The sequence below is a fragment of the Pollachius pollachius genome (genome assembly GCF_949987615.1).
Source record: "Pollachius pollachius genome assembly, chromosome: 20".
Lineage (NCBI taxonomy): Eukaryota > Metazoa > Chordata > Actinopteri > Gadiformes > Gadidae > Pollachius > Pollachius pollachius.
The window spans coordinates 11,942,784-11,952,783 of record NC_136953.1 but is presented as its reverse complement, the minus strand read 5'-3'; the positions used below and the strand labels follow the sequence as shown (position 1 = coordinate 11,952,783).

The following is a 10,000-nucleotide window of genomic DNA, read 5'->3' as shown; positions in this document are numbered from 1 at the left end:
AACCTTGCGGTTACCAGCCAACCCGCTCTCCCTCCTGAGCTACAGCATTCCCATCATCGTTTTCCCCTCTATTACTAGGAGTGAGCATGAGTTTGTACCTGACTCCTTGCATCGCTGACACAGCTCGTAGAAGACTGTGTGGAGTCTCCGTGAGAGAGCAATCTCCCTGAAGAGATTCTCCCGGACTTCCTGGAAGTGGCACGAAGGGGCGTGGCTTGGCGCCGCTCAGAGGCCAGAGGGGGCGTGTCCGGTGGGCGGGGGGAGTCAGGCGATCGCTTGGTGGTTCGCTTCCGGCTTGGCGGTGGCAGGGGCGTGGGTGATGAGGTCACAGGGGCGGGACGGACAGGCGGACTCTCCTGGGGTCGTCTCAGCTTGACTGGCGCCTGTCGTTGCTTTGGGTGGAAGTAGGCGGGGCAATGCGGTTTACGTTTACATAGCTGTACCAAACGCCTTTTTTTTTGTCTTTTTTGTTTGAACTATGATAATATGACAATTGTACATCCAATGCTATATATGACATACAGAAGTCTGTGGATGCTTATAAGAAGTGCAGCAATACAGTGGGAATGTGTGTGTGTGTGTGTGTGTGTGTGTGTGTGTGTGTTTGTGCAGCTTAATACCTGAGGTTTGGAGACCACTGCTATGGCTTCTCTCGGCTCAACAGTACGAATCTATGACAGAGATAATAATTCATATCAAACTCATTTATTTTGACTCGCAAAAGGTGATCGTATCTTGCCGAGCTGCACACAGTCTGTGCACACATTGGGATCAAACCAAGAACCTTCCTAGGAAGCAAACCCCCTTACCCCTAGACAGACCATCCTCCCGTTCCAACACGGTATACTGTAGATCAATGTGATCCTGTTTGACATAGAGCTTCGGTATTTTACTGTATTTTGCCATGGTTAAATGCTGACCCGTCTCACCTTGACCCTGGGTTTGGCAACCGGTCTCTGGATCTCCTCCCGCTCCTCCTCCCTCCCCCTGGTCTCCCTCTGCTGGCTCTCCTCAGTACCGCCATACTGTCTGTACGTCTCTCTCTCCGTCTCTCTGTCCGTCTGCTGCGACCAGGACGGGCCCACAACCGCGGCTTTGGCGCCCCCCGGTGGTTGGAAAGGGTAGCGCCATTTGAGGAGCACCCGGACCACACCGCGTGGCCCGCCGGCAGCGTCCCTCAGGACGTAGTCGCCTGGCGGGAGAGAGACAATCACGGAGAGGTGAGCCACTAACTCAAGGGCTGAGCTTTAGACGAGTACGATCAAGTTTATTGGGGATCAAGGCTGAGTAGTGTATTAAGTGCGGTGTATGGCGGGGTGTTTTCATGCTGTATATCTGTAATATCGTGGGCTTTTGATGCCGCGATCAAACATCAAAACATCTGTTTTGCAGACAACCCTGGGCTGTAATAAAATGGAACATTTTGGATGCATTTTTCGTTGACATAAATAAATCATAAGGCATCCAAATAAGGGTTGAACTCTAACTCTCCCCCCCCCACCTCGGATGTCCCGGCCGGTGGCCAGGCTGCGGAGGGGCACGGGGGTCTTGGCCAGGTAGATGGGCGGGACCTGGTCGTCACTGTCGTCAAACACGTACACCCACAGACTGCCTGAGCTGGAGAAACCGTTCAAACATGATGCATATAAACATGTTCTCAGAGGAAAAACCTGCATAGTGATAATAAGTGTTATCGAATTGAATTTTTCTAAACTTTTTAGATTGTTTGATGTACATTTATGGGATATTTTAGGCTATTTAGGTCACTCAGAAACAATCGTACAATTTATTTACTTTGCATTGTCTGTTAAATAAAAACAATATTGAATCAATAAATAGAGAAGGGCATAACAAAAAAAAGAAAATAAAGGAACAAAATATGCCCAAAGTTATCTCTCAATATGGTACAAAAGTAAAAACAACAACACCATTTTAGCTAACTTCGATTTCTTGTCAGACTTTATAAACTCCCCCGCTGGTCTACCTGAGGTACTGCAGGACGTCGGCCGTGACCGCCAGCGGGTAGCTAACGGTGTCGTCGAACGCGGGGTCGGCGCAGCACTGCACCGTGGGCGAGACGTGCGGCGGCAGGTCGTAGAAGCGGTACGTCAGGTAGGCGTCGGGAAGTAGTCCAGGCCACCTGGCGCTGAGGCCCACACAGCGCTCCACCGCGATCACCAGTTCGTTGGGTATCCCTCCGCCGTGGTCAAACAGCTCCTAAGCGCAGGGGGTCGCCGTTGATTAAAGTAGAGCAACGTTGGAGTCACGTTAAAGGCAGAGGTTAAACTGCAGGGGTTTTCATGCCCCTGTATCGTCCAAATACTTAGTTTAATAAAAAAAAGCAATATGTAAGATAATTTATATCATAAATGTATATTGTCCTTCATCACATTCTTCCCCTTTTCAGGCTGCAAACATGCTTCAAGGTTTGTCCTGTGTGTGTGTGTGTGTGTGTGTGTGTGTGTGTGCGTGTGTGTGTGTGTTAATGTGTATTTGTGTCGAACAAGCTTGTAGGCATGCATATATATGTTACAGGATTATTGTGACCGACCCACTTACGGGTTGGCCACAAATCCAAATCCAACTCTAACTTTTCTCAGGTAAGGATTGCCATGTTAACGCAATTAAGGCAATTGCGTTGAAATAATGACTGAATCTCTGTGGACTGTTACCCCCGGTGCGACGTCCTGCCAGCCCACAAAGAGCTGCCTGGCGCCGGTCTGAGTGGCGCCCGTCTGTGTGGCGGACCCCCTGAACATCATCCTGTCCGCCGGGACGTCCACGGGCTCCGCGGGGGGGTACAGACGCACCCAGTAGTCGACCACACCCACGATGTCCCCCTCAGAGCCTAGAGAGAGGGAGGGAGGGACAGAGAGAGGGAGGGACAGAGAGAGGGAGGGAGGGACAGAGAGAGGGAGGGACAGAGAGAGGGAGGGAGGGACAGAGAGGGAGGGACAGAGAGAGGGAGGGACAGAGAGAGGGAGGGACAGAGAGGGAGCGACAGAGAGGGAGGGACAGAGAGAGGGAGGGACAGAGAGGGAGGGACAGAGAGGGAGGGACAGAGAGGGAGGGAGAGAGGGAGGGAGGGAGGGACAGAGAGGGAGGGAGAGAGAGAGAGGGAGGGACAGAGAGAGAGGGAGGGAGGGACAGAGAGAGAGGGAGGGACAGAGAGAGGGAGGGAGGGACAGAGGGAGAGGGACAGAGGGAGAGGGAGGGAGGGACAGAGAGAGAGGGAGGGAGGGAGGGAGAGAGGGAGGGAGGGACAGAGAGAGAGGGAGGGAGGGACAGAGAGAGAGGGAGGGAGGGAGGGACAGAGAGAGAGGGAGGGACAAGGAGAGCAAGAGATTTTAAACAGCCAATCTAAATTGATAGTTTTCCATGGCAATAAATCTTGATTGAATTTACGTGAGAGTCATGATGGAAAAATTAAATGGGTGCCAGAGTATAGTTTCAGAGTCAGATTTTGTCATTTCCTGACCAACTAAAAGATATTGTTTGTTCAGGATGACCCACAAATAACAGTCACAACAGCTGAGTTTGATGAATTCATTATAAGGTGTGTTCACATAATAAATAACGGATATAGTAGTCACGTAGTCCGATGAGATAAGATGGTAGGCCTACTTAATCAATCCCTGACCGGGAAATTCGGATGTCACCGCAGAAAGCACAAAGAGGAAGTAGCAGAGATGTGAAAGTTTCAAGACGAAAAGTACCACAGCAAAAAGTACTACAAACAAAGCCCCCCTCTCACTCGTCATGTTGACGCTTCCTGCCAGCCGCTCGCCCCTCCTCTCCAGCGACCCCGCCAGCCCCATCCACCCGCCGCCCAGGGTGAGGAACCGGACCCCGCCCGCCGTCTGGTGCAGCTCCACGCGGACCCTGGCCCCTCCGCCGCGGCCCCCCAGCCGGGCCAGGTCGCGGGCCGACAGCGCGTAGCGGGACGTGAAGCCGTAGCTGGGACGGGGGCCCGAGACCAGCGGGGTGCAGTGCACCTCGTAGTCCAGCAGGGCGTAGGTGCAGAAGGTGACCGGGTCCTGGCCGGGGGCCCACCCCAGGGCCTGGAGGCCCCCCGGGGTGAAGGTGGCGTCCTGAAGGGTGGAGGTGGAGGAATGCGTGAGCTTAGCTGGTATCATGTGTAACAGCTGTGATACAATGTGTAATCACGACGGTAAAGGCTTAGTTATGGTTCCACGTCGACGCAACGCAAGGGGGTTAACGGACCCTTTACGTTCCTGCGGACCCTCCTTGCGTCCACCGCAAGGGCCTGACGTGCGCCTCCATAAAATTGTAAACTTGAGTCGACGCAGCACAGCAGCAAGGGCTGTGATTGGCTTCGAATCATTAGGCATTAGGCATTAGTCTGTTTGTATATTCAGGACCTTTATGGGACACTTTCAAATATTCTAGATATTTTTTAAGCTGTAATATATTGGTATAAGCCTACGATTTTTTGACTCCCAGTCAAAATGTTCACCTTCAGGTGAATCTCCAACATGGACTCCCCCGGCCTGAGCTGGGAGAAGGAGGTGTCGTCCTCGATGGGCTGTACCACCTCTTGGTCCCCCCCCGGCCAGGTGTACTGGATTGGTATGCTCCGCTTGTAGTTCCTGGGGCTGTACGCCAATTCTTTCAGTTGGGCTTCAGGGGAGGCAAAAAAAACACACTGAGTCAATTTATTGAATATTTCTGATTCGCTTTTATTCCTCATCAGTGCTTCCAAGGACGTTATGTACTATTGTTACACTTTACTCCTGATGTGGAATGATGAAAAAGCATATATTAATTTTTTTATATTTATCTAACGTTTTTATTTCAACATGTCCATGTTAAGTGCAATAACGATAGACGTGGGAATTTATATAAAAAATTCCAAGTTTCTAGGCCCATCTTCTAAACAGAGAAGGACACATCTTGTGCTTGTTTGTTCCACAGGAGAAATTCACACTATCTATATATAGGTATATTTATATGTTTACCTTGTAGGGTGTTGATCTGAAGAGCCCTCTTGGACAGCAGTTTGTCTTTCTCCCCAACTCTCCTCCTGCTCTCTTCCCTCTCTGTCTCCCTCTTGTGGTTCACAGTGTCTAACTCCTCCTAGGGAAGGGATGGAGGGAGGGAGGGAGAGAGGGAGGGAGGGAGGGAGGGAGGGAGAGAGGGAGGAGGGTTACTTTATAAATAACTACATTAGAATATATGTTATATATCTATGTGTATATTCCACCTGCCGGCCAGCGCTGATGTGTATTTGTAATGTATTTAAAGGAACATTATGATGTATTTTAAGATCATATATTAGGCCAGTCTTGATATATATTTATAATGTATTTATAAGGACATGATGATATATAATACATCTACAGCTACACCCCACCTGCAGGCCAGTGGTGATGTATATTTATAATGTATTTATAAGAACATGATGATATATGCAACACGTGTAGAGCTACAACCCACCTGCAGGCCGGCGGTGATGTATATTTATAATGTATTTATAAGAAGATTCTGATATATGTAACACGTCTAGAGCTACACCCACCTGCAGGCCGGCGGTGATGCGGTGCTCCATCAGCAGCAGCTCCCTGGTCTTGCTGAGCTCCATGACGGTCTCAGCGTGGGCGGCCTGTACCTCCCCCAGCTCCTGGCCGGGGTCTCCGCCGCTCCCCCCCACAGCCTCCAGGAAGACCAGACCCTGCCGGCCCTCCTGCTGCAGCCTGAAGGCCTGGCCATGGCGGAGCGGGGCGGGAGACATCACATCACATCACGTTACATTACGTTACGTAATATTACATTATGTTACATTACGTTACATTCCATTAGCTTACATTACATTACGTTTAACTTACAACGCACTTTACATTATGTTACATTCCATTCCATAACATTACATCACATTACATTACGTTACGTAATATTACATTATGTTACATTACGTTACATTACATAACCTTACATTACATTACCTTACATTACATTACGTTTAACTTACAACGCACTTTAAATTATGTTACATTACGTTACATTACATTACCTTACATTACATTACGTTTAACTTACAACGCACTTTACATTATGTTACATTCCATTCCATTCCATTACTTTACATTACATTACATCACATTACATTGCCGTACATAACATAACATAACACAATGTAATTGTAGGGACGAGCACAGGTCCATCTTGTCGTGTTAATTATGGGAACTAGCATGCCTACAGACCCATACTGAACTTAATGAGCTAGGCCTGTTTTTATGTCTCTCACACCTTTCTGATATATTCCTATACACACACACACGCACGCACGCATGCACGCACGCACGCACTCACACACACACACACACACACACACACACACACACACACACACACACAAACAAACACATATTTCTTTGGACAAACCTTGATCTGCAAGAGGGTTTCACTCAGGTCCTCCACACTCATGTCAAACGCCTATAGGAGAAGCAAGGCAGAGCATCATAAATATCTGCCAAACATATCTATAATGTTAATATTTGTTCATTGAGCGCACATGTTTGTCTAAAGAAACTTAAGGCAATTTTGGCCAAGATTAGACTTTTCGATTATTAGGTGCATTAGAGAATCATACAAAGATTGAGATCTGTTTATGCGATAATCTCGAAGCTCGGAGGAACCACCTCTTCGGGCACAAAAGATCCAACATGAAAGACATCTTTCACACACCTGACTGACTGAGTCCAGCTGGGTCTGGAGGAAGGTGACTTGTTCATTGGACAGCTGGAGCTCCTGGTGTAGAAGATCAGGTCTCTCCTTCGGAATCTCAGACGATCCTTAGATGACAGAACGGGTCGGGATCAAAGTTGTGATTAATTAAGAAATAATATCAAACTGAAACAGAAACGCTGGTAAAACCGTCAATGCATTTTTACTTTGTTATTAGCAGAGTAAAACAAGTTTATGTTTATTGTATGGCAAGTTCTTTTAAGGATTATAGCAATCAATTGCTTGTCCCTTACCTCTTCCACTTTGCCTCTGTTCCTCTAACGCCTCCTTCTCCCCTCTCAGTCTTTCCATCTCCTCTTCCAGCATCCTTCTCTCCTCGGCCATCAGGCGGATTGTCTCCTCCTGTCTCTGCAGCTCCTTCTCCCTTTCCCCCTCCTTTCTCCTCTTCTTCAAGATTTCTTCGCTCCCGTTTGGGTCGACTTCCTCTGTCCCGCCGTCGTTTTGTCCGTGCGTGCTTTGGCGCCCTCCTCTGGCTGATAAGGTACTGCAGGGACCGAAGGAGATAGATATGTAATATGTCGATATAATATCAATATTGGGATGTAAGAATATTTATATTTTAAGATTCTAGACATGGCAATAACACAGGGCTAGTACATCAGAGGGGACTACTTCACTTTACTTTCAAACACAATGTATTGATTGTCCTCCAATATTGACAAATCATTTCACGATTAATTGCAAAAAACAAACAAAAACACATAGCTACTTAAATAATAACCAACATTCAAACACTCTTATGCTTCCAAAATGGAGGTTGTCATTGCGAGGTGACGTTGCGATGACCAAGCCCTATAGATCCTGAAACTGCTCCTTTATCCCAGTGTTTGGTACCTCTGCAGTAGGCTGTCATAGCTCTCCTTCAGCAGACGCCTTTCTCCCTCCAGGTCCGATATTCTCTCCTGGCGCTGAGACACACAAGCATCCATGTCATGTTATGTGCCTTTAGAACCTTAGAGGTAATGTGTGTGTGTGTCTCTGTGTGTGTGTGTGTGTGTGTGTGTGTGTGTGTGTGTGTGTGTGTGTGTGTGCAGGGCTGGCGCTGGCCGTTTCGGTGCCCTAGGCGACTCAAAGTTAAATTGCGCCCTGGACAGGACTTCCGAGGGGGTGTGTGGTAGTGCTGCGTACTACGGTGAGGGTTTCAGTGCGCCCTAACAATTAATTTGGGAACATGTTTGGTTTCATTTCGCTTAATTCGTATATTTTAATTAATTAATTAATTAATTAATTAAGGGCGCCACCAGAGGGCGCCCCCAACACATTTGCCGCCCTAGGCGATCGCCTAGGTCGCCTATGCCGAGCGACGGCCCTGTGTGTGTGAGTGTGCATGTGTGAGCCCTTGTATGTGTGTGTTTGCCCGTGCGTGTTTGTGTGACCGTGTCGGTATGTGCATGCCTGCATGTGTGTGTGTGTGTGTGTGTTTGGATGCATGTGTGTCTGCGTGCATCTGCTTTTGTGTGTGTGTGTGTGTGCGCGTGCATGTGTGTGTGTGTGCATGCACATGTGTTTGTGCCTGTGTGTCTGCTTGCATCTGCTTGTGTGTGTGTGTGTGTGTGTGTGAGCGTGCACATGTTTGTGTGTGTGTGTGTGCGTGCACATGTGTGTGCGTGTGTGTGTGTGTGCGTGTTTGTGTGTGTGCATGCACATGTGTTTGTGCATGTGTGTCTGCTTGCATCTGCTTGTGTGTGTGTGTGTGTGTGTGTGTGTGTGTGTGTGTGTGTGAGCGTGCACATGTGTGTGTGTGTGTGTGTGTGTGTGTGTGTGTGTGTGTGTGTGTGCCTGACCTCCTGCAGGGTCTGCATGGCCAGTGCGGCGGTGGTGATCTGTCCCTCCAGCCCCAGAGTCCTCTTCCTCTCGCGGCTCAGCTCCTCGCTCAGCTCCTCCAGACGGCCCAGCAGGGCCCCCTGGCTCTGCTGCGCCCCCCTCTGGCTCTGAGGAGGCATTACACATGGTATCACACGCCATCACACGCACACATGAACGCTCACGTCAACGTTGGTACACACACACACTTACAAGGAAAAATTAATATCCATGTCATACGTTAATACACACACACACATTAACTAACAAGTCATATTAGTACACACGTGTTAACACACACACACACACACACACACACACACACACACACACACACACATTGATATGCACGTTGTACGTTAATACAAACACCCACACACACATTGATACACACACACATTAATACACATACGTTAATGCACACACACACACACACAAACACACACATACATACATTGATGTGCACATGCACACACATTAGTATATATGTTGTACATTTATACACACACACCAACACTTATACACAAATCATATGTTAATACTCACACACATACAAATACGCTAATAAACACAAAATTGAAACCACAAAAACACACACATTAATACAGACAACATACGCTTATAAGCACACACACAAACACACATAAGTTAATACTCAACACCGGAACACACCAAATACACATCACACACATATTAATACACACATCATAAGTCAATACACACACACACACACACACATGCACACTCATGCACACACACAAAGCCATCCTTGGATTTTCCCATGTATGTAGACAGCTTAGTGTGGTGAGTGTGTATATGTGTGCCACGTTTGTGTGAGTGTATTGTACTTATTTCTGGGCTCTCACCTCCTCCAGTTGGTTTTCATAGGCCTTCGGGGGGAAGGGGCCAACATTTATGTTTACATTTGGCATGTTTGACATGAAACAGAAAACCAAGATGGCTCATATCTAACAAGAACCCTTCAAAATGGACTCCATCCAATACAACGGAATCATGGAATCATTGGTTTGTTGTGTGAATGAATGGATGGATTTTGAATGAATGAATGAGTGGTGGTGTGATTCCATTGGAGCATGAATGAATGAATGAACGACTTGATGGATGACTGAGTGAACGAATGGCTTGACGCTTGGATGGATGAATGGAAGCATGAATAAATGAGTGGATGAATGACTGACCTCTTGCAGGTCATGGAACTTCTCCTGGGTGACTCTCAGGGCAGTGGTCTTCTCCGTCAGCTGTTTCTGGAGCCTAATGAGGTCCACGTTGTCCCTGATGGTCGCCCTGACAACCAGACACATCACCACTTAATACTCCTACTGGTGCTACTGGTGCTACATAGCATAGCTAGGTGGCAGGCGGGCCTTTCATTTGTGCGTGTCAAAGCATCATCAATGTGTTATCATCACTA

General features: G+C 47.9%; 1 protein-coding gene across 1 annotated transcript in view; it reads right to left on the bottom strand.

Moving 5' to 3' along the window:
* The window catches only part of rpgrip1 (RPGR interacting protein 1), a gene marked incomplete at both ends in the record, with an annotated part of 16,223 nt that overhangs the window by 2,696 nt on the left and 3,527 nt on the right, over positions 1 to 10,000 (bottom strand). Inside the window, 17 exons of the mRNA XM_079758077.1 lie at positions 99 to 392; positions 621 to 671; positions 930 to 1,192; positions 1,502 to 1,617; positions 1,985 to 2,217; positions 2,673 to 2,848; positions 3,755 to 4,091; positions 4,478 to 4,641; positions 4,980 to 5,097; positions 5,540 to 5,722; positions 6,403 to 6,453; positions 6,706 to 6,812; positions 6,999 to 7,249; positions 7,600 to 7,673; positions 8,550 to 8,696; positions 9,435 to 9,458; positions 9,768 to 9,873. Of these exons, the coding sequence (XP_079614203.1) occupies positions 99 to 392; positions 621 to 671; positions 930 to 1,192; positions 1,502 to 1,617; positions 1,985 to 2,217; positions 2,673 to 2,848; positions 3,755 to 4,091; positions 4,478 to 4,641; positions 4,980 to 5,097; positions 5,540 to 5,722; positions 6,403 to 6,453; positions 6,706 to 6,812; positions 6,999 to 7,249; positions 7,600 to 7,673; positions 8,550 to 8,696; positions 9,435 to 9,458; positions 9,768 to 9,873 (2,695 nt within the window). The remainder of the gene's footprint in view (positions 1 to 98; positions 393 to 620; positions 672 to 929; positions 1,193 to 1,501; positions 1,618 to 1,984; positions 2,218 to 2,672; positions 2,849 to 3,754; positions 4,092 to 4,477; positions 4,642 to 4,979; positions 5,098 to 5,539; positions 5,723 to 6,402; positions 6,454 to 6,705; positions 6,813 to 6,998; positions 7,250 to 7,599; positions 7,674 to 8,549; positions 8,697 to 9,434; positions 9,459 to 9,767; positions 9,874 to 10,000) is intronic.